The 25434-nt window shown below is 32.9% G+C and overlaps 1 protein-coding gene across 2 annotated transcripts; it reads left to right on the top strand.

Moving 5' to 3' along the window:
- Positions 1–25348, top strand: LOC106784007 (striated muscle preferentially expressed protein kinase-like). 2 transcript variants are annotated; one of them, XM_014743096.1, is made up of 9 exons: positions 1–192; positions 879–1685; positions 6832–7044; positions 7261–7399; positions 18275–18401; positions 20986–21034; positions 21129–21308; positions 21432–23844; positions 24170–25348. In XM_014743096.1, exons 2-9 carry the CDS (start codon positions 1390–1392, stop codon positions 24179–24181), a joined length of 3429 nt encoding a protein of 1142 aa, XP_014598582.1. In that variant the 5' UTR covers positions 1–192; positions 879–1389; the 3' UTR covers positions 24182–25348. The 2 variants fall into 2 exon arrangements, with proteins under 2 accessions (XP_014598582.1, XP_014598574.1); XM_014743088.1 differs by having other exon boundaries at positions 21432–25228.
- Positions 25349–25434: the final 86 nt, after the last annotated feature.

Genomic DNA, 25434 nt, shown 5'->3' on the forward strand with positions numbered 1-25434 from the left:
GTTGCGGCCTCGCGGCAATTCTCTTGGCCAGTTTCAGGCTCGGCGCTGGACCGTGAAGCTCGTGATCTCCCGCACAAATCCGACAACGCGGTGGCGATCGGTAAACCGAGGATGTGAGAACCTCGGTAACGATTCCTCGGCTAAACACGGAAGGATACTTATTCCGGTTGGTTCCGTCGTATCACGAGAGAGGTGCGTTCATTTTACGCTCTTTCTTATAAATCCATATCATTTTGCTACTTTTTTTCTTTATTTTTCTTCTTCTTATATTTGTAATAAAAAGGTGTCTTTGGAAAAGGGGTAGAAGGGAGGAGGGAAAGCAAAAACACCCTATATCGTCCTTTTTTGGAATTTGCAATTTCCACTTGATCGGGCGTGTTTGTTAAAAAAAATTGTTTTTTATATTCTCCGTGGTGTATGTTCCATCGAACTTTTATTAACGAATATTCAATTATACAAATGAGTGTTTTTTTGGAGGGGGAGGGTATTTTTTTTAAAAGTGTTTTAAGAAAATCTTTTCTTCCTATCAAGAATTTCGTTATTTTTTCGAATTATTTTTACCATCCGGATAACTTTCACTCTCTCGTAAGTAAATACACCTAGTTTACTATAACATTGATTTTGTCGATTCTCTTGTTAGAATATAATAGAAAAAAATAAGGTTCCTCCGCGAATACGCCTTCGCGATTTTTCCGTACGAGATCGCGTGAATCGATAACTTCATCTTCGTTGATCGAACTTCGTTGATCGGTTTCTTATAGATTCTCGTTCGTTTAGCATAACGAAGGACACCTAATTACGATGCGTTTAATGTCGTGCAAAAGTCATTCATAGTTACGTAATAGATATATATATATACGTTGATTCTTACGTTTCAGCGATTCAACCTTCGCCATCGTAGAGCTTCAACTTTACAATAAATTAGTTCAATTTAAATTTGTTGAAAATAAATCCGAACTGTAGAGGAGAAAAAAAAATATATATATATATATAAAGGAAAAGAGGAGAAGAAGAAGATAATCGATACGTACAATCGAAATTGGTTTAACCGTTGACAAATCGTTCGATCGAGAAGCACGATAATAACCGATTCCCTGGTGAGAGATCAATCGCCGATTGCGATAAATGCTCGAAGGAATCGCCGATTGCTCGAAATGTTCAACGAATGCCGTTTGAAATTGCATGGAAATAATCGTAAGAAGGAATTCGCTTGGTGGCTCCCATGAGACACGACAATTAAACGAGGAGAGAGTTCGTTCACGTGTTTGAAATAAAAGAGAAATAAATTTAAAGGAGAGGAACATAGAATATAAATAAATAAATAAATAAAAAGAAAAAAAGTTAAAAGGGACAAAGTAAATTGAGTTAGATAGATTGATAAGATAAAAGATGATCTATCAGTCGGGTCACCAAGCACCAACGATGTCGTCTACGAGAAAAACTTCGCCGAGGTTTCAGCATCGCAATCTCCAATCGTCCTCGAAATGCATGAACTCCAAGAGGAAAGGAGACCTACCGGAGAGAGTTCACGTTGAGGAGAGGTGCAGAGGAAGATGCAGAGTTCAATGGAGCGAGAAACACGTGAAAGAGGGCTTGGTTCTCGTTCAGGAGACACAACTTGCTAGGGTGGTCAAAACTGGGCCTATTACCGAACATTATGAGATTGATTCGAAACCTTTTGCTAGGTAAGACACATCTTAATTACTAATACTTATTATATTTGTACATATAAACAATTAAAAACGATTATGAACGATCTAATACATTCCGCGAATAACCATTACGTAGTATATAATATAGAATTAATTTGTATATTAAACTGAATGATTATTTATTATGAAAATTTTTATAAGATCGTTAACTGTGATCTCTCGACAATGATTAATTGACTTTTACTATGATATATATAATTTGTCACGGAGACGTTACGCGCGGTAGCAGCGGACGCGATATACGATACGTGACGCGGCACCATACGTCGTACATTAATCATATTTATTGCGTCAGGTCTCTGAAGAGTCCCCGCGAATTGGCTAATAATTGTTACTATTATTATTATTATTATTATTATTACACTATTGTTATTATTATTGGCGTAGATCAAATTGTCCATAGTGTAGATGGTTATTGCGAACATGCGTATTAACACGCTTAAGAACACCGTCCGGTTCCGCGATCTCATGCCATATGATTTTATGTTAATCGATCTTTCCTCGTAATCGTCGCTCGTCCCCCGTCTGTTATGACTTATGGAAACGAACCGAGATTATTTACGATCCAAACGGAACTACACCCACGTATTCAATTGAAAATACAAGGTGTTACGTTAATCTCTTAATCGATTTTTCAATTGGATATACATTTTTATACGAAATTGCGATCCGAAAAAAGAAAGAGAAAGAGAAATTGATAAGTTATAATATTTACAAAAGAGAGAAAAAAAGAAATAAGCAAAGGGTAGAAATTCATGCGATCATTCTTTCTCGAATATCGGAGAATCTATAACTTGGTTTGTACGCAGTATCGATTGAATAAACGATGACTCGCGACTATTTATGCCGACATTAATGAGAGTCTAGTTTCTTTATTAGGAAAATTGAAAAGAAAAAGAAGAAGAAAAAAAAAAATATCATCAGAGATACGTCGCCGTCGAATCTGAAAAATCGCACGATAAAAACTAATATCTTATCTGAACGATCTGAGCATATTACGTGCATTTGAACATATGCTCTTATTTCGCAATAGATTTTCCAATAATCTTTAGTATAATATCTATATACCCGTCTCTACTTGTGCGTGTTTCTTCTTGAAAATAATTATTTCGGTTTATCGTATTATATTTAAATAAAAAATAAAAAAAAAAAAAAAAAAGAGAAAGAAAAAGATACATATATATTAATGTATTATTTATGATATTTGTATAGGTAAAATTTAAACAGGATTCGCATATAGATTAGCAAGAATATTCCCCATTTGTCGATTCGTAAAAAGTTCATTAAAATCCAAACTGGATTTTGAGACATACGTTATGGAAATCGAATTCCATTTTTCTCGCTAATCACTCGGTATATCTCCAGTATCAAATCACGTAAAAATATAAGAAGAGTAATATATATATATATATATTATTAAACCATTACTTATTACCATTTATTTATGAGATACAAAATGATTATCATTTTCATATCGAAAATATTATACAAATCTCGATGATTATTATTTAAACGTACGCAACAACGTATTTATATTAACAAGGGGTATATAAGTTAGTATAAATAATGCACGTAATATTTCGAAAACGTTTAGGTAATTTCAAAAATATAATACAACGAGACACCGAAATCGCATAAACGACTGATAGTAGATGAACCTCCTCCTGTCGTTTCATATTCATGGATATGTTAATGATCCTTTTAATGGGTGATGGCAGCGTACATTGATAACTCGTTACCTGACTCTTATATCAGTAGCAACTATCTCGGTTTGCTTTAACATCCCTAATAAAGTCCAATTCACTTAGTCACTTATCTTTCAAATGTATTTATTATAAATACGTATGCGTTAGAAATAACGAAGATAGCTTTATTGAAGGTGGTAAAATACATATATATATATATATATATATATATATATATCACTTATTGTTAGAAAAAAGGTCGACATCACTTACTGTAATTTCCGTTCTTACCAATGTTATAATAAAGATTATAAACTCATTCATCGAATTAGGAAAAGGATAGTTTGTTTTCTCGTTAACTTATTAGTAGTATATCATTCGTTATGAATTAATTATAATAAAACTGTCGATTACGTTTACCGCAACTATTATTCGATGACAAATTCAATATTTACGCGAGATAGAAATAAATATAAATAAATAAATAACGACAAAAAGAGAAGTTTGTTTTTCTTTCTTTTTCTTTTTTTTTATTGATTAGCCAATTGATTCGCAAGACTTATCGAAGTTAGAGACCGGTATGGAAATGACTTTACACCAAGTGCGACACACCACCCGTCGATCAACTAATGCCAATTACAGCACAAACGTAGCAATTTCTCGCGCTTCTCTTAATACGGCTTTCCATGTATTAGAAAATCATTGCTACGAAATCGATTCGGCACGTACTCGGTTAATACCACGTAAAGAAAAGCTTCATAAAAGGCGATCAAATGACATCGATTTTTCTAAAGAAATCTAACAAAGACAAATATTTCTATCCAGATTTCATCACGATCGGTATTAAATCTATAACGAGTAAAACTCGACTCGAACGATTATCTTATGAAAAGTAACCGTACATTTATTTTTTTTGTTTATGATATTTCGTAATATCGTGGATAACGTATAGATTGTCTATATTCGATTTTAAATACAGGATGTCTTAAAAGATGTTTTATCCAACTGAAAAATGATAAATTTTGTTTTTTAGTCAGATATTTAATTAATGACATCACTGATTCATACTTTATTAACGAACACTTTAACCGAAAAGATACGTATCTTGGAATAAATATTTTAATGGCAAATCAATAATTGATTTTTTTATTATATATTTTAGTTTTTCTCGGATAAAGCAACTTTTATTACAACCTGTATTTAAGAATATACTTACTTGCTAATAAATTCCGTAATCTATTTACGCGAACATACGCAACTCTCGATCTAATGTTTATTCGATCGTTTATGTTAGTAAAAGTACTTTGTGCTTTACTTCCAGACATCGATTAAAAAGAGAAAGGAAGGAAGAGGATAAAAAAAAAATAGAAAAAAATAGAACTTAACTAGAAATATAATATACGTAAGACGACATAAATAAATTTTCCATAAATTATTAACTATAATGTCGTTAAGCATTTCAACATACCTACGTACGCGTACGCGTTCTCAAAGATTTTTTTTCTTCTTTGACTGGTTCCCGACTGGTGATCTCGATGAGCGCCGATCGATGAAATCCAATTTTCTACGATACCGTGCGTATACTGAACATGAGATCTTTAATAATAATCGCAGAGAATAACTTAATGATCTCGTTCAAGAGAGAATAATGCAATGCGATGCCGTATATAGGACACACGCATTGTGATTCCAGCCACGATATATTATACACGTGTCTTCATCGATATCACGACTAACCGTAATTGCTTTTAAAAGGGATATAACCTTGAATTCACACACGGTAAAAGGGCACCCAGAAATTACATACATCTCTTTCCTTTCTCCTTTTATAATATATATATATATATATTTTCATTTTAATATTTTTATTATCCAAAAGAATTTTTCATATACGTACATATATCTGTTTTTATCTTACTTCTTGAAGAAAATTGAAAGTGATTATGGTTAATAATCAACGATCTTTTTGTTATCTCAAATTTATCTTGAACGTATAAAATAGATCGTAATTAAAATTACTTGCTCCTTTAATTCGTGAGTTAACGAGATCAACATTTTTTAATGAGATATCTTTATAGTATCGAAAAAAAGTATAAATCGTATATATAATATTTTTTTCTTTGCGATGTTTTTCTTGTACGATTTACTGTATATATATATGTATACGAGATCAAAGCATATGTTAGAAAATTTGAAACGTGTTGAAATTTGACGTGTTCCTTTCTTCGATGTGCCACGAATTTGCGTAATGAAATCTCTCGTGCATAAAGGCGAATAAAAATGCAAGAATACGTGTTAGGAAGGCAGCAACCTTGCCAGGCGCCGCGGCGTCGACCTTGCAATAAAGAAAGACGCGTCTTCGTTCGTGAACATCGAAATCATCACGCTGTATGTGTGCGTCGTGAATCGAATCTTGACTTCACTTACAGTATCATTTCGTATACTATTATGCTTATTCAAATTTTGATTAAAAATTATTGTTATAGTAAGTATGTTCAGAATGAAAACAAATTTAAAAATAAATATATTAATATACCTACATTACATGTCTAATGAGTTTTATTTGAAAGGTATATATGTATACATATAACAAATGAATTAAACAAATATGAAAATAATGTGTGTTGAGAAAATATCGAAATTCTTTTCTCCATAAAAGTAAGCTTTAAGTAATTTGTTTTCAATTGTTTAAATAAGATATAATATATAGGCGGAGTATAATCAAGTAATGCTTAAACAATAGTACATATTTATTTAAACATTATTATATCTATTAGTATACTACGAATATTAAACAATTTCGATCTAATATTTTATTAGATGATAATTTGAAAATTAAAGCTATCATTAGACAGGAACGTTTAAACAATCGAAAATATAAGAAAATTGCATTAGAGTAGTTGACATACCTTAAATGATTGTTAATTAATCGAAGGAAACGTATATTGTTGTTTAACAGCACGAATTATATGATCTGTGTACCATCCTCTTCGAAATCCATCGTTAGACTAGCATGTTGTCCTCTGTGAAAGTACTTTTATTAAATGTTGTTTATATGACTTTCCGTAAAAGGAAATTCTAATATATTACGAATATTATTTTTGTTATGTATATATACAATTTTTTAATGACAGGCGTTTTCTATACATTTTCGTATTTACTTAATTCACTTGTTATAAATAATCCTTTCAAAAAAAAGTTATATTAAATACATAAGTATACTAATATATTTACTTTTAAATTGTCATTATCCTAATTAAATTATATTATAAATTTTCAAGAAAAAAAATCTAATAAACGTAACAGCGTATTATTTTAAATGTCACTCAACCGATTCTCGATGCCGAATGAATTTTTTAAATGAACAAATTAACGAATTTGTCATCATATCTTATATTAATATCATTTTATTCGTACGTTTGTATTGTTTACAGCGGACAATGGGCAAGAGTATATCGATGCAGATCTCGATCAACGGGTACGGTTTATGCTGCAAAGTATTCATCCAGGAACAGATTCAACGCTGATTGCAGTGCCGAATTAAGACACGAAATCGCCCTGTTGTCTCTTTGCTCACAATCGCCGCGGGTTGTTCGGTTGCATGACGTATACGAGACACCGAAGGAGATTATTATGGTCATGGAATTGTGAGAGTTTTGTTCCGAGTTTCTTTTCTTTTCATTTCTTTTCTTCTCTTCTCTTCTCTTTTTCCTTTGTTTCCTTATTATTTTTTTCTTCTCCCATTTTTTTATTCTTTTTTACTTTTTTTTTTTTTTTTTATTAACGATTCGCATAGAGAGATAATGATAGAGGGAGGATTTGAGTTAGCGTAGATAGGCGTGACGAAAGGCGTGACTTTTCAGTGCCCCAGGTGGCGACCTGCAGACTCTGATCGACGGTGATTTGGTGCCCCTCGAAGGTGACGTCGTCCACTTTGTGAGGCAACTAGTAGAAGGACTTGCCTACCTCCACGAAAGAAATATCGCCCATTTGGACATCAAGGTAAGTTCGACCCATAAAAGGTCGAAGCGGTCTTGTCACGCTTCTCGTATTATATCCGGATCCCGGAACTGTGTTCGCCATTGTGGCACCACAAAGTTTCACTCTGTTTTCCTTCAAACGGATTATGTTCGGTCAAGAATTATCTTAATGTTAGCAACTAAACGTTATTACACGTTATGAAGTTCTTACTCAAACTCGAATACGAGTTAGATATAGAACTATGAATTGAAAATAATCGTTACGATTATATTTGAATATAAAATACTCGTGATATTTTTTGTTAAATAAGTTAAACTTTTGTTTAATTAAATTATCATTAATTGTTAACGATAAATTGTTCGATTACGTCTAAACGATTAATCAGGAAACACGTTGAATCTTATTATTACACGGAAATCGTTTGATATCGATAATTATTATCGTATAGCTTTTATATTCGATGATATAAATCGAAAAACTTGATAAATATTAAATATCTGAACTTACCATCGCGAGAGACGAATTTTTCTTATCTATTTCTAATTAGATGATTTTATTTATTTCGAAATATTTACTCTAGTTTTATCATTTCTTTTTTGTTTTTTCTTTTTTTTTCTTACAAACAACGTTCCCTTTAGATCGACGATTAAAATATATAACATATTGTATTTAACTGATCGATGATTAATAATAAATTACTTGTAAACGAGTAATGATAATGATCTTAAATTAACGATTCTTAATTGGACACAATTCGTTCGCAATTATTATTCTAATGAATGAATAATAAATTCTACGAATCGTTATTTGTCTTTTTAAATAACATACTTATCTATCTCGCTTAGCAAAAGACAACTATGTTCTTACTTACATTAGTTCGAATAAGTAATTTATAGTCGGTGTACGAGACGCCTTTTGATTCGCTCATTAATCTTCCCTCGCGCTCTCAGAACGCGATCGGCATAGAATTAATGAAAATGCAAGGTTGCACCGTGAATCATTGTCGTGTATCGTGTTATTAGCAAGTATTAGTATCTAAGATCTATTTGATTGTCTTTTTCATAGATAAACGCGAACATTGTTTATGTAGTTTAAATCATAAATCAACGAATATTAATCTCTAAATATACGATCAAACGATAAATTGGAAATTTTTAAAGATTACAAAAATTATTCTGATATTTCCAGCTAGAATCAATGATCATATTAAAAAGAATCTTATTGTTTATTGAAGAAAAAAATTTATAGAACAAAATATAATTACGCAGCATATTAAATAGAAATCATTTTCTAAATGTTGTAAACGAAATCAAACAAAAAGAAAACTGGCAAAATTTGATCTTACGTTATATATTTGATATTAAAATTATTTATATGATAAAATTAATGTTTTATTTTTCAATTTTTTAACTTCGTTTACTTTTATAATAATCGGTACAAATATCGGGTCGAAATCAAACGGAACTACAGAGAATTAAAAGAACAAAATCTCATATTTACTGGTAACCCTGGTAATAATGGGACTAAAAGGAAGACAGCAGCAATTTATGTCGAGTATACTTGTACAAAGGAAAATAAAAGCGTATTAATTGGAGAGATAGAGGTTGTTTTCGGAAGGGAAAAGAGAAACTTTAAATCGAACTAAAAACTGTACGATCTTGTTATCCTCACCGAACAAGCTCGGTCGTTTCAGGAAGAATCGTATGTTCGTTACTCTCTCTATAAAAAAAAGAAAAAAAAAAAGAAGAAAAGAAAGAAAGAAAGAAATAAATAAAGAGAAAAGAAAGAAAAGAAACTTAATTACGATCAGAGTCAGATCTTTCTCGCGGGACAACGATTCGCGATAATCGAGCGGAAAACAAATTGGAATTGCCTTTTACGGGTTAAACCGAACAAAAGAAATATTCGCGTCTTTCTCGAAGATTCGATCATCCCCCATTTTTCTTCAATCTTAAAATCGAACAACAACCAACCAACCATCGCGAAGTATCGAGAGAAATATCGAGCTTGCGTGAAATCACAAAATTTCTTTCAACATTTTGCCTCGTTTTCTACCAATTTATAACATCTACCTTGTTTATTTGCGAGAAACGCGAAAAACACTTTTTTAGACCTCTCAGCGAATACTTTTCATTCTACTTACGAACGATTTTAATTTTCGTATTTACGTATGTGTACGTATTAATACATATATGTATCGATAATTACGACCAATAATTAATTTTATGATATATTTTATATTGAAATTATTTATATTATGAAATGAAGTTCAAAATTGTTGTGTTACTAATCTCTGCTGGTATAATTATATAGACACGTACATATTAAAAAAAAAAAACACTGGGAAACTATTGATTTCGAAAATAAAAGAAAATCTAATCAATCGTCGAATAAAACGTAAAAGGATTTTATTCACACTTCTTATGATTTCAATTGATAATTTTATTTAATTTTTTTTTTTTTTTCATCAGGTTCCTTAATTTTTCCATTTGATTTGTATTAATATAAACTGTTATCGTATAATTCGTATTATTATCATAAATATCAAATGAACGATAATAAGTTCGAAATGACATTTTCAAAATTATTAAACGTTTAAAGATGATAATGATCAATAAAGGCGAACAAGTTTTCACAAGACAACGAGAATTCCAATTTAACACTCTTTATTCCCAATACACCACCAAGAGACGTTTGAAAAATGTGCCAATATACTAATAAGATAATTAAGAGAAAAGAGAAGATACGCGATAATTAGGACTGAATGTATGACAAAGTCATCATAAACGAATGTACTCGATAAAATAAATATCGAGCTGATTTTTTTTCATATAGCATACAAGCCCCACTATAGTGACACTTCGTTATGCAAACGATGGTCGTACGTTTCGTAGCCGTGTAGCATTTTCAGTAACCTCAAACACTCTTCTACAATCCTTCGATTACCAACCAACAAGGTTATTACCAAGAAAAGAAAAAAAAAACATGTCGTAGTATTTCCTGTGACGTTCGATCGGCCTTCCGTAACTTTAGCAAAGTAAAGTAAAGTAAAGTATTTAAAAATTCTTCTCTCCTCTTCCCCGTAGGATGCAAATTTCAAGCTAAGACTACTACGTAGCTTTACTCATAAATATGTTAATGTATTGATGATGCGGAGAAATTCATGAAACGATATCGAAATAACAAAAAGGAGGAAAGAACGAATACGCGTGTGCTTTCTCGTTTCATTCATACCCGAAAAAAATGACTTCATAAAGATAGAGATTTATGGTCTATTACCACGTCAAGGTCAATGTAGGGAGAATCGAGGTCATTGATATACGTATAGATAGATTCTTTACGTTTCTTCGTGTACCTCATCCTATTTTGTTTTTCTCGATTCGCGTTATATTGCCGTTTGCTATGTGTCTTATTATTATTCTTCCCCATTTGATTCCACGATTCGTTCGTTCATTCGTTCTCGGTGAGATGAACGCGTGGGCTTCGATGAGAAATTTCGAGGATCGACCAAACACGAGAGAGAAAGGTTCGACAGAAAATTTTGATACTTCGAGGTCGATGGATCTCTTAAAATAACATTCTCTTGTTATTCTCGTCAACCAAAGGAAAGAAAGAGAAAGAGAGGTCATCGAGCTTTTTTCATACAAAAAATAAAAAATAAAAAACATTGATTTCATCCGTCATATTGACTGTTTTTTTTTTTGTAAGCCCATTTACAACCCGTAAATATATATTATTTTAATCAAATTTGCCTAAAAAATAAATTTATATAATGAAATTATATATTGATAAGTTAATAGTAAACATTGCCAGACTCGACATAATTAATTTATATTTTCGAATTGACTAAATATGCTTACCATTTTTTAATTTTCTCGAAACAATAATCAAAGAAATGAACTTCCACCCACTTTCAAAATAAACGGTCCGTATTTCAATCTCTAATTTTTATCGTCATCTTCAAATCTTTCTTTTTTCTCGCGAATATAATTAATCGCATTTTAACGTTGAGAGGGCAGTTAGATAGTTCATAATTTGCTTGTAACATAACGAGACGTCGTCTCACGGTAGCCAATCGTTGAATTTTCGTTGAAAATATCCACATGACTCAGGCCCGTTCGTAGACCCTCATTTATATAAATTTTCACTTACTTTTTCTTTCTTTCTACATGTGGGTGTGAACGTATATGTATATATATATATATATATGTATATGTAGGATACGTACGAGAAGATTCTAGCATTCACGTGAAACAATTTACGGCTTTTACCGGTAGAAAAAAAAAAAAAAAACAAGAAGAAGAAGAAAAAAAAGAAACAGTACATTCGCCGATTAATAATTCTCACGGACGGGACATTAAATTCCAACGATCGTAAACGTTTTACTCGTGGTGGTTGTGTTGCATTACGATCGTACAGAAACTTGAGTCAATTCATGGTAATTTGAATAACTAGAGTCAAGATACTCTTCTCACCTTGTTTCCGACTTTAACGAAAATAACATTCTTTTCGCTTATCTTTGAACATCTCAAATTATACCTATGTCAAAATAAAAAGATCTTCTTGTCGTCGGAAAGAATAATCACAATTTTTAATAACCAGAAAGGAATCGATTAAATCTCGAATTAACGTTTCTACAACGAAAAGAAACTCATTATCGTATGTATGTATTAAAATGTTCGGAAAATTCATATCAATTTATTTATACATATGTATATTCGCGATTTATATTTCTAATAATTTTCTTCAAAATTGGTATGAAATTTCATAACGCGCAATCTAATATACATAAATTTTATTCAATGTCGGCAATAATACTTTCCAGGCAAACCTAATGTATAAGTATTAAGTTGCGTAAGAATTTATTAATAATAATTATAATAATCGAATATAAAATAAATAGACACACTACCGATGAAAATTATTTGACCACGTACGAAAATGAACAAAATATTCAGAATAAGGTAAATAGTCAAAAAGAATTCCTAGTTGTTTATTCCTATGTTGTTTAGAATTTTTATCAAATATTTAAATCTTACTATTAATTCTCTCCATCGAAATATCCACCTTTTACTTTTAACACTGCCTTATTTACTCTTGGCATCATAAGTAACAACTTCTGCAATCTTCAAGAAGTAATTTATATTGAGAAATAATTAAGACTTAATTTAAATACGATCAAATAATTAATATGTAATCAAATAAATTGAAAATACGTTTTGCACGAATGACGTTTCACCCTGATTAATGATGCACTCAGATTGAAAGTAATTTTTTGAATAAAAGATTGATTACCTATACCAAGATAAAAAGAAAAATTTCACACACAAATTTCATTTAATTGAACTTTCTACCATTTTGCAAGATGATCAAATAATTTTGACTGATGGTGTATACTCGATTTGAAAAATATTAATCGAATAATATTATATTAATAAATTAACACGAACTTTTTTGAAATGGGGTAGGGGGTAACCCAATATTTATGTATAATATATTTACTTAAATATTTATACAAGTATAAGATTAAATGCATCACTATTACCATCCAAATACGGTTATGAAATGTTTATGGAGTGCGGGAAGGAATAATACTCGTAAAAGATCGGGATCGTACGAAGTTCGACTTCTTCTTCTTCTTAAATAAGTGGACGAAGTGAGGCGACGAATGAGCTCGGCTACATCGGCAAAAGGGATTTACAAGAGAACTTCAAGGCTGCCAAGAAAAAGAGCGGGAGATCAAACGCTTACATGCGACCACTTTCCAAAATGGGCGCGAAACTTCTCTCTCTCTCTCTCTCTCTCTCTCTCTCTCTCTTTTTCTCTCCTGGCATTCACGATCTCGTTCGATCACCCCCCGTTTCGTTCTCGTTATCTCGTATAAATCGTTACGCTCTCTCACATTGGCCTAAGTGCCCCCTAAGTGACGTAAATGTCCGTTTAAATGCCTATGCTGAACGAGTCATCCCGCATCATGCTATCCTACGAAGTTCTTTTCTTCTTTTTCGATTTTCTCATCATAGAAAATGTTATGATAGATCACCCAATAGCAAAGAATATAACTACAGGTATAAGTATATATCTTATATGTTAAGCCAAAAGTCACTAACTAATATTTATGCTAATCTAATTGTGAGTTACTACTTGTCAAACAAATGTTTAATGGGAAAAATATACTTTTTAGCATTTGCACGCTACAATTAATGTTTTTTTATAATATAATGGCTACTAAATTAGACTATTTATGAAATAAACATAGTCCTCTTCTTCTTTTTTAATCTTCTCGTAAAATCATAGAAAATCTTATGATAGATTACCCAATAGAGAAAAGAATATAACTATATGTATAAGTATATATCGTGCTATACTCAATATTTGTGCTAATCTGAGTTACTCCTGGCTAAACAAATGTTTAATAGGAAAAATATATTTTTTAGCACTTGCACGCTACAATTGATGCTTTTTGTGGTGTAATAATGATTATTAAAAACCAAACTGTTTATGAAATTTCGAACAATCTAAACTAAAGTCATTTTGGGCCAAAAGTGTAATTAGTTACTTTTGACTGAACATAGACGATATATCCAATATACAAAATTATTCGTTAAAAAAGAAAAAGAGAAAGAATGTGTGTGTGTGTTAAAAGAATACTTTCGTTCTCAATATATCTCATTATCTTTTACCGTCAGATAAATATATTATGAAATATATTCACGAGAAATGTTTAAAATGCAATAAACCCTATTCCATCTAAAACAAATCGTGTTCTCTTCATACCCTGTTAAAAAGTATAAAAAAAAGAAAAAACCGATTACACGTTAGTCTTCGAAATATATATAACAAAAATCTAATCAGTTTAGATCGATTTTTGAACAGAATCGTTTTCAAGCGGAACTAAGAAGATAGAAAAAGGATCCAGTTGGACAGGTGAACGAGACCGAAAGTGGAAAAACACAAAGCTTGTGTATCGCCCACGTATCGTTCCGAGTTTCGTTTCCTGTTAAGTTGAGAGACTCGACTTAGCCCCTACGCGAGATCCACACGAGATAAGTATGCAGATGAAATATATATCTCGTTGGTGTGTTGAGCTCCTTGCGAATACGACGATATCACGAAAGAACGCAAACTGCCGTGTGCCGAGTTTGCATTTCTCGGATGGAAAAACAGTGCACGCGCTGACTAGACCCCACGCTCTCTTTGAAACGACCACGCCCTGTACCAACGTTAGTTATTTATTTCTCTCTCTTTTCTTTTCATTTTCATTATCTTTTTCTTTTTCTTTACTCATTCACTCTCCCTTCGGTGTACTTCCTCTCTTTCCTTTCGATACACTTGATGAATCACACCTGGTTCCTATCTCTTCGTCGCGTCGGCCGCCATAACTGGAGCACGCCTTCTGATAAAACCTAAGAGAAAACAACCCGAGAGAAGATCTTCTCTTTTTCGGATTTTCATTTTTTACCTTTAACAAGTTGATTTATTAATAAAATCGAATCGTTATTTTAATTATCGTCTATTCAAAATTCTATCGTAGGTTCTGTAATGTTACTTATATCATGTATTCAATTTAGGACACACTGTATAAGGAATCGAAACAAACGGTTTTTAACTAAAAACATTTGTTAATTCTATCATAGATTATTATAATCTGATCTACAATTGTTATTTATATCATGTATTAAATTTGTGGACAAACAATAGAAATTACACGTACACATAGAAGAAACTAAATAGATGCTTTTTAACTAAATAGATTTAAAAAAAAAAAGAAACATTTTAAGATCGAACGTTTACTTGTCATAGAAAAAAATCGAAGGAGTGAAAGATGATGGACCAATCGTGTTCTAAAACGCGTTCGGTGAATCACGATCGTGTATCGGCAAAGGCACTAGCTAAACAACCTGTTTACTGTAACTAGAGCACCTCCTCTCTTTCTCGCGACATTTATTTGCTAGAAAAAGAGAGGGAGAGTCATGGAAAATGAATTAAACGAGTTGGTTATATCGGTGATACCATTAGCGCGCTCATTTCGCATTTATCAATGGCTCATTAAAACTTGGCGCAAAGTAGATGATAAATAAGAAACTTCCACTATCATCTTTTCGAACCGAACGTATTTTCGTATTTCATCGAACGAATTTTATCGCACTTGCACTAGCACTTATCGTTTTTATTCTTCTCGATCAAAGACAAAGAAAAAAAAACAAATATAATATAATGTATATTTTTATCATGCTTTATTCTTATCATTTTTTTAAGTAAAAATACACAAAAGAAAAAAAAAAGGAAGATTTATTTTTCAAGAAAAAAATATATTGACTTTTTCGAATTTGTCATTATAGACAAATAATCTTTCTATTCATTCGGACACAAATGTCAAAATATTTTTCAACAATAATCATATTACTTCAGATCATATTCGCTGAATTATTATACCTCAAGGTTTTTCGGTAAGTTATATTATTACAAAATATTTCGTAACTTGATAGGAAAAAAGGATCGACGAATAAAATATAAAGTCTCTTTCGAATCGACCGTTTTCACCTTCGGGCACATAGAGAGATTTTTTTTTGACAAAAGTAAACACTCTCGTTCATCTCCCGTTACGTGTCAAAGCCCACGCTTACCTTTACTAAATTTTTTCGACGTTCGCCGAGAATTTAACAAGATTTAAAATTACGTGGGATCGAACGTAATATAACATCCTTCTTGAAAGATCGACTACTTGTTCGAAATATTTACTCCGTTCATATATGATCGGGAAAGGGAACTTTACTTTAAATACAAAATGTAAAGTTGGCGATGAGATCAGATTCGTTGGTACTCTTTTCTTCTTTTTTTTCTTCTTCTTCTTCTTCTTATTTTCTCTTTTTATCTTTTTTATTTTATTCTTACTCCCGTCGTAATTTATCGGTCGAAAGACTCGGCAGATGACTCTTTAAAGAGAGAAAGAAAGAAAGAGAGAGAAACTTTGAATATTCAATCGCGCCCACGCATAATTTTTCCCAAGGTTCGCGAAGATGTTCTCTCTCTCTTTCTCTCTCGAATCAAAAACGTCATGCCGAATACAGCATGATCGTTCATCTCCCTTATCGCAAGGAGGGCTCGCATTAGGCTAAAAATAAATTCATTATATCGGCGAGAGTTCGGCCCGCTTTCTACGGGCCCCGACGGTCGTTCGAGGTCGAACGATTAAGAAGAAGTTTCTTGTGAAAATGAAAAAGTTTCAAGACGACTCTCAACGTTTCTTATAGGGATGTAACTATATATATAAATAAACAAGTTGGATGATCGAGTCGCAAGTAAATTGGAGCAAAGACCCTGAAACCCTTTCGGTATTCGTTGTGATATACCAAGTCGAGAGGAAATGAGTTGAGGAACGAAAGGTCAGCAAAGTGATTTATATTATATGCTCGTAACGTCGTTAAAGTACAAAAAAAAAAAATATTTTGACAAACCATGCGCGCAAACGTTACAGTAGCCTCTGAAACCATAATAGGATTCGTACGTAGGTAAGTAAGTACCTACATAGAGATCGGTGGTTGCATAGAGACACGAGATGTAAACGATAATTCGAGTTCTTTCTATCTTTCTTTATTTCTCTTCTTCAAAATGCGTTCCATGTCGCAGGAATAAAGCATAAGTTTGCAAGCATGGTAGTTCGCGCTTTAAAAAATGTTATAGTACACGAGAGGTGGTAGCGAAACGCTTCGAACGTTACGTTGTATAAACACAGATTGTATACTCGTATAAGTTGTACGTGAAACACATCAAGTTGCTCGTGGGCAGCGCCAGGGGAAACTTAATATTCCATTTTATCGGATAAGAGACTTGGATTTATCGTAACAACATCTACCGTGTTTATGTAAATGTCACGGAGATTTTATCTCGTAGCTGGTGAATTCAACCTCGTATTGCTTTCCATCGATGTCCGAAGTATATACGCGTATATGTCTCTTATCCTTTTTTTTCTTTTGTTCTTTTTTCCATCAACACGTTAATGAGAAATTGTTTTCAAGTATCTTTCGTTTACCTCTGAGTCTGTCAAACTTACGAATATTTTTCGATGAGAAAATAATCGAAAGAATGGTCAATTAATCATCGTACGATTTCGTAATACCTACTCGACGTGTTCAAAGATCGTTCAAAGCATAGTCATCGTATATTAAACTTTATTGTTATATCATACGAAATGTAATACGTAGAAAAAATGTTAAACTAAAATGAAAAAATATCTAAGATGGTAGCGTGAAATCTGGTGATTTACAAACAGGAATGAATTTTTATCCTTTATAATACTCGATGTTTGACATTGTTACCAACGATTCAGGAATCGGACGTCCTGCTGGGCGCCACTCGTACTTAACTATATACATTATACTTATATATAGAAACGTATCGTACGAACTTACTGGTACAAACGAACGTCACTCAATTACGCGATTAACTCGCTAATTGTCAGCGTCGTTTAAATGCGGAGCCGTACTCGGAATCGAAGAAAACGACGTCCGACCACCCGTCGGGCCTACAGAATTCTTTGCCCTTTTCGATAGCTCCCTCCGTGATTTATATATCAGATACGTACGCGCCTCGAATAACAGGAAATTCGAGAGTTCTTCTACCGATACTCGATCGATTTAAACACGTCGTGATAATATGAAGTCTCTTTTCCATGAGTCCGTATACATTTATCAATCAACAAAAATATCTATGCATAGGTAAACGTATATATAACATATATATGTATATGTATAACGTTTCAATACGAACAATTTTTCAATAACATTTTTATATATAGATATTTATATATAAATATTATATTATAAACTTAAAGAGTATGTGTAATCGTTAAAATTCGTATATTAATAATGTCACATAATTATTTTTTTTTTACAGCCACAAAATCTCGTGATGATGGGTACTTTCCCGGAATGCGACGTCAAACTTTGCGACTTCGAGATATCAAGGGTCATACTGGAAGGCACGGAAGTTCGTGAGATTCTTGGGACGCCTGACTATGTGGGTGAGCAAGCAACGTCTCCTTCGATTCATGTTTATAACTGATTTATGGTTAATCCGTGTTGTAAATTTTCGTGTCAGTTTCGTATCTTTAGTTAATGAGAATTTAATCAAATATTCGAAACATTTCAAGCATTGCGAAAAGGATAATTTCAATCTTCGCGTTGAAAAGTATTTTCAATTAAATTTTATATACGCAATATATATTTACTTATCAAAATTCCGTTCATTAAAAACACGTATTTCTCCTCCTTCTTCTCCTTCTCCTCTTTCTCCTAAAGAATACTTTTCGGGAGGCGATAATGTGTTACTTTTTTTTGTGAACATTCCAGACAGGGACGTTTCACCGGCAACATTTTAGTTTTTCGTCATTAGTCTCCGTAATGCTTGTGCCTTTTTCTTTTATTCCGAGAATTTTATTTAGGTCGACGTTTGTCCCGCCGATTCGTTTAATTTAACAAACAAAAATCTATCGTCGGTAATTTTCGTGCCAACTGGAATTACTCATGTCCAGGAAATATATTTCGAGTAACAAACACGTTCTCGATTTAATCGTGTCACGAAATCAAATGCAATCACTTATATAACTACGTATTAATAAAATAAATAACGATTCATTCGCCATTAAATACAATAAAACAGAAGAGAAAAAAGTGATAATATAATATATTACAAATATCTATACCCAATAGACAATATATATTAAAATATATATTCATTTATTTTTATATGTATTATATTATACAAAGTATCCTAAAAATTGTTTTACCGAGAGAAAAAGACAAAACAAAGAACGAGTATGAATATTTATCTAATTGCAATATTTTTGATATTTCATTTTAATAATATCAATCTTTATTTAATGTTAAAAAAGTATGCCATTACTTCAAATACCTGTTAAATAAAAATCTATCATTTCTCAGTTTGTTAAAATAACTTTAGGGATACTTTATACATATAAACATATACATTTGAAAATAATCATTTTGATAAGAGTCTAGAGAATTAGAGAGTTGTTTTCCTTTGTAAGTGATCAATGCTATTCACGTTTACCTTGAGAGATATCGCGTTTACACACAAGAGTCCTGCAGGTGCATCGGCATTTTGCGAAACACGCTTGGCGTTTGCTTTAATCAGTGCCGATCATTATCCAGATCGACTAATTGGCGATCTTGAGCTGACGACGATCAAAAATATATAATCGATATTAATCGACGCGTTAACCTCGATCAGCTTCGTAGTTACGACCTTTCGACAAATTCATGTTTGAAATTTTCCACGCTTACGAAGAAAATTGAAGAGCATGTCAAGTCTCTCTCCCTGTCTCTCTTTTTTTTTCTTCTTAAACAATTAACACGTGACTTACGGTGAAGCATATTTCAAGCAGTTTTGCATCCGACAAAATAATCGTCGTTAATTCCTCCGCGTTTGCGAGAAACGAGAACAAGATTTATCTCGATTTCCTTGATAAGATGATTTTATTCACCAACCATCGACAAGATTCTAGAAACATCTTTATGAAATCAACGCGAGAAACTATCGTATATATATATATAATACATGCATACGTTTTATCGCAAATCTCGATCTCGATCACGCCCGGTTCGTGATAATTAAATCGACCTTTGTCGTAGTACAATTAGCATTTCAATTAACAAAACGCATACGCGTTGCATTGTTACGGACTTTATGCAAAACGATCTTTTCGAGGTAAACAGTTGTTCTAATTTTTTTTTTTTTATTTTTCTCAAGATTACGTTACAAGGAAAATTGATTACGAAGAAATTGTTATTGAAATATATTGCATTCGTATACGTATATTATTATCTACGATTTAATGAATTTATATAGATATACGTATAATAATTATTTGATTAACTATAATATAGTAATATTTAATATATGCGAGAAGAGAAACTTATACGACAGGACGATATGAAAAATGAAATAAAAGAGCTTGATCGATTGATATTACATTAACAAGATAATTTGATAGGAGGAGAAATAAAGAGTAAAGTGATTCGATTAAAACCACGTTAGTGGATCGATTAATCAGTTTTAAGTTCTCTCGGAGAATTTATGTGAACGCTGATCGAAATAACACGTTCTCGAAACTTCTCGGGTAAAGTTGGTAATCTCCGTTAATCGTTACGAAGATTTTACGAAATCTTGTCAAAGGAATATGAAGTTTAATTTGAATTACACACTTATAACAGTGTGGATAAATGGTTTGGATAAATGTGATCGTCGAACGAATGAACGAATAAATCGAGGATACTGGATTTACCGTAGACTCGTTCACGTAAGACATTTATCCTTACCCAAATACAGATTTCTACGTGGCACACTTTTCGCGAATAAATTAAGCAAGTACAAATGAGGCCGTTGGACTAAGTAATTTGTATCCGTAAACGTTACACGTGTATCTGTGTTCGTTGAACGCATTAAGTAGATTTATTCGATTTCACAAACCAAATGATCGATATTTTTCCATCAGGTAAAAAAAAAGAAAAATCTCTTCCGTTAATGTAGATCGAAGATATCGATTTGTACAATTAAAACTTCTATCGGATCTTTTTTTGTTACAGCGCCGGAAATACTGCACTACGAACCGATCACGTTGGCCGCCGATATGTGGTAGGTTTAAATGCATCAATGTGTATATTTAATTATATCGCAATATCATTATATAAAGAAAGATTTTGAAATCGTGTTACATATAATATTCCAGGTCTCTCGGTGTTACAACCTACGTACTACTAACAGGTTTCTCCCCGTTCGGAGGCGACACCGATCAAGAAACGTTTCAAAATATATCCCTAGGTGAAGTTGATTTCCCAGAAGAATTGTTCGAGGAAGTTTCGGCGCAGGCAAAGGACTTCGTCGCTAAACTTTTAGTGCTAGACCCAAGGTTAGTTTCTAAACCAATGCATAATTAAATTCCGAAGACTTTTAACGTCTTCCTTTTCTTTGTTATATTCCTTTTTCTTCTTTCTTTTTTTTTTCTTTCTTTCTTTCTTTCTTTTCTCATTAGCGCACGAATGACAGCGAAGCAGTGTCTGCGTCATGAATGGTTACGCGGTGCTCCGACCCAAGCGTCACCACATTTGAGACGATATTTATCAAAATCTCGTGAAGTTCTTCTGGAACGTGTGGTGAGTCGAGAAAATCTAAGAAGAGCAGCCCTATTGAGTCAAACTACGAGTCAAGCAAATCTTTTATCGACGGATAATCACGATCAAAATCTTCAGGATTGCGTACTGAGCCACAGCGAGATTTGCCTGAGCGATTGCATGACTGCAAGCCAATCGAGTCTCCCCGGAAGCGAAGGTTTTCCTAGTCCGTCTAATTCCCAAGTGAGTTTGAACTCTTCCCGAACGAGTCTTAGTTGCGCCAGCCAAAGTTGTCTGTTGAACAAGGAACAAACGCAGGGTTTGCTTAGTCGAGCGCAGAGCCGGTCTCAAGCTAATTTGAATCATGCTGTTAGTCGTGGCCTTTTGTCCAGAATACGTAGCCTTCATCGTATACAATCGCAAACGTGTCTATCTAACGGTACTTCGAAAACAACTGCATCACCCATTCAACGTATGATCACCTCGATGCACCCTGTTAGCAAATCACGTGAAAAGTTGTATGGTTTAAGATCGCTTTCGAAATCTCAGGGTGTACTTGACATATATAGAAGTTTGGAATGTCTTAGACGTAAGAGAAAACCCTACGAAAGAGCCAAGACCGAGGATGTTGTTCCTATCATAAAACGAATCGATGTTGAAGAAATGTCGAGAATCAATGATAATCAAAAAACACCTTGCGAGACTCGTAATTCGATAAACTCGGAACAACGACAAACGAACGGATCCCTTTTGGAGAAGCCAGTCGTAGACGAGATCGTAGATAACACGAAAGAGGAAAAGCCTCTGCAAAAACAACTGATCTTATCTAACTCGATAGGCGCGGAAAAGACATACGATCGTTCGGAGATGTCGAAAGAATCCAACTCGAGGTCGGAGGAAAATCTAGATTCCTTGAAATCTATCGAATCGGACACTCTAACGGAAGAATCTGATGAAATCCCTTTGGATCGTGAAAGAGAACCGAACGACTTATCCACGGGAAAACATCCATGTCAAAGACAACATTCAGACGTTTCTAACCATTCAAACAACTCTGGAATCTCAGATGATAAAGAAGATCGTTCGACCGAGTCAGAAACTGAAGAACCAAAATATACGGTTGCCCAATTAGTCTCTGCTTTCAACAAACATCAAGAGGTTGCTTCAAAAAGTAGTCTCGAAGCAATTATGAGCGAAAAAAGAATCAACGAAGTTACGTTTCCTACTGGTACCAAGGCCTTGCGTCTTTTCATACCTGACATTGATATTACGGAAAGTACGATAGTCAGACGAAAGACTAGTTACAAGCCTAGGAAAAATTGGGAAGAATTAAGAAAAAAAAATGAAAAAAACGAGGGTGTCCTTAAGAATTTTGAACATGAATTTGATAACGATGATGATGATAACCAACAAGAAATATCAAAGGAGGTAACACCCGAACAAATAACCGATAATAAGACTGATAAAAGTGCTGATATTGTTAATGAAAGGGATAACAAGAAACAGGATGGTTTAGTTTTCGAAAATTGGTCCGTGGATGCTGATTTTACGGAAAGTATCGGTATGGAAAATAGTATTGATACTACCATCGACGAAAAATACAAGCAATGCGTCAAAGTAGCCAATAAATTAAAAAACGATAAGCAAAAGAAGATATCTTCGTTTGTCAAAACGATTAATCAAAATCCGATTCGTCAAAAGGAAAGAATGCCTAATTACATTTATCCGCAATTAACGAATCATACGAAAGAAGAAATACAAGAATCCCTTTGCAACAATAAAATGGCTTCTAATGCAAACGTAAAAATAGATAAGAAAAAATCAAGCAAATCAATGCAATCGAATAACGTTAATGTTTCCAATGTAAACTTGAAAGACATACTTCAAAGGGTCGATAGTTTTCAAAGTACACCGAAAGAGAACATGGAAAATCTTCGAAAAAGAACGTCGATCGCTAAAATCATCGTCAATGATAATTTGACGTTGCACGATAACGTAGATTCGATAGTAAACGTAAATGAGAAAGATAACAGAACGAGTCTTCGTGCTAAAAGCGAATCACCCCCGAATAGTTCTCATATCGAAGAAAGAATCCAATTGATAGTACAACCTTCCTTTGTTAGGTCATCTTCGTTATCAAGTGACAGTAGTTGTCCGACACCATCCAGTGGCCAATCGGATACGAATGTTTCTTGGGAAGATGTTATAACGACACAGGGATCAAACGTATTTTTGGATAAAGCAGACAATTATAGAAATCAAAGAAAAAAAGAAATTGATTCGAATGAAACTAAAGGCAAACAAAACACGGAAGAGAAGAGACTTTGGGGCAAGGTATGTACTGGATCTTACACTAGAGCTATGGAAAAATTTACAGGAAAAAACGATTGCAATAAAAAATCGATGAATTTTTTATCAACGAATATTGAAAAGATCAGAAGGAAGAGCACTCCAGCGATGCCTCAATGCATTAATCCTTAAAAACCATTATAAAATTGTTCATTCGAAAGACTGAAAGTTAGGACTTGATAATATATATATATATATATATACATAAATAAAAATAAATTATGTATGTATGTATATATATATGTCTTTTATCGCGTTACTCTTGAGACGATAGTGAAAGAAGCTGGAAATATCTCATTTTCGCTTACAGGATTTAAGATAATCGTCTTGTAATCCACGACTTGCACAAAGAGATGACAGTAGCAGCAGCACTGCCAGTCAAAAGAGGGAAGATCGAGAAAGGTATTACAAAGCGTTAATTTTTATTTGAAACATATCGAAACACGAACGAAATCGTTTTTAATCGTTCAAGATGGATGATAGATTTCTCGTCAACGACGTCCTACTCGATTATTTCGCGGCACCACAAAGGCAATTGATCGTGATTTATCATCTCAAGCTTATCCTTGGTATAATCTCCATATCTAGCGAACACGAAGAGCTATTTTTTTTTTCTTTTTTCTTTTTTTTTTTCCTTAGTAAAGCACCTACTAGCATCGGCTTCGTTCGCCGCTTTGTCGGAACTTGGAGGACGTTCCGCGAGAAGAGAGATTGGCAGATATATTTTTGCGAGATTCCATTTATGGGGAAAAATTACGATCTTATGAAAATCGTATAATTATTAGGAAAATCTATTAAAATTTCTATAACGTCGAATTACGCAGTATTTCCTCAATTACATGCGAAAGATCGATCCCCCTCCTTTTACCACAAGGCAGCAGAAAATTCATTGCTCCAGATTGAAACAGAATATATTCTAGATACGTATGTGTATATAGTTAAGGTGTCTCAGTAAAGAATGGATTATTGAGAAAACTGTGACTAGGTGATCACGGTCATAAGTCCTTATTGGAATAATTACGAGATGATTCATTCTAAGCAAATGGAGGGTCGAACGTGCACGTGTTTGGGAGGACGTAAGTGCAAGACCTATGGAAGTTTTTACATAAGAAAGTAACTATGCGATTGTGTGTGTGTGTATGTGTTACGAAATTTCTAATAAACTTGATATAAGGTACTTTGAAAATTCACACACACACACACACATTATTGTAATCATAATAATTTGATTAAAAGCAGTTCATATTCAGGCGTTAAAATATGCTATTCCACAATATAGGTGTTTTATTAATACCTTGCCATATCTCAGTTAGTGAATTTTGATCTTTTTTTATTTCATTATCACAAGAATTAAAGTATTTTAACGATTGTTTAGTATTTGTATCGCATGGATAGTGCTATAAATGATTATCTAAACTTCGTATGCAAAATAAATACGCTTTTTATCAAACATGTACGCATGTAAATCAACAATCATATTGAAATATCAAATAAATCGCATATGTTATAAGATAAGATAATATGATTTCATTTATTTTCATTAACAGCTTTACCAATTTTCAATTTCTGGAGAAT

Source organism: Polistes canadensis, unplaced genomic scaffold, assembly GCF_001313835.1.
Source record: "Polistes canadensis isolate GaletaPanama2010 unplaced genomic scaffold, ASM131383v1 scaffold_1, whole genome shotgun sequence".
Lineage (NCBI taxonomy): Eukaryota > Metazoa > Arthropoda > Insecta > Hymenoptera > Vespidae > Polistes > Polistes canadensis.

Excerpts from the sequence above, each read along its gene's own strand:
- LOC106784007 (XM_014743088.1), top strand. The coding sequence starts at position 1,390 with ATGATCTATCAGTCGGGTCACCAAGCACCAACGATGTCGTCTACGAGA. Across the intron at positions 7,045-7,260 it reads ATTATTATGGTCATGGAATT|TGCCCCAGGTGGCGACCTGC; the intron begins GTGAGAGTTTTG and ends GTGACTTTTCAG. Across the intron at positions 7,400-18,274 it reads TCGCCCATTTGGACATCAAG|CCACAAAATCTCGTGATGAT; the intron begins GTAAGTTCGACC and ends TTTTTTTTACAG.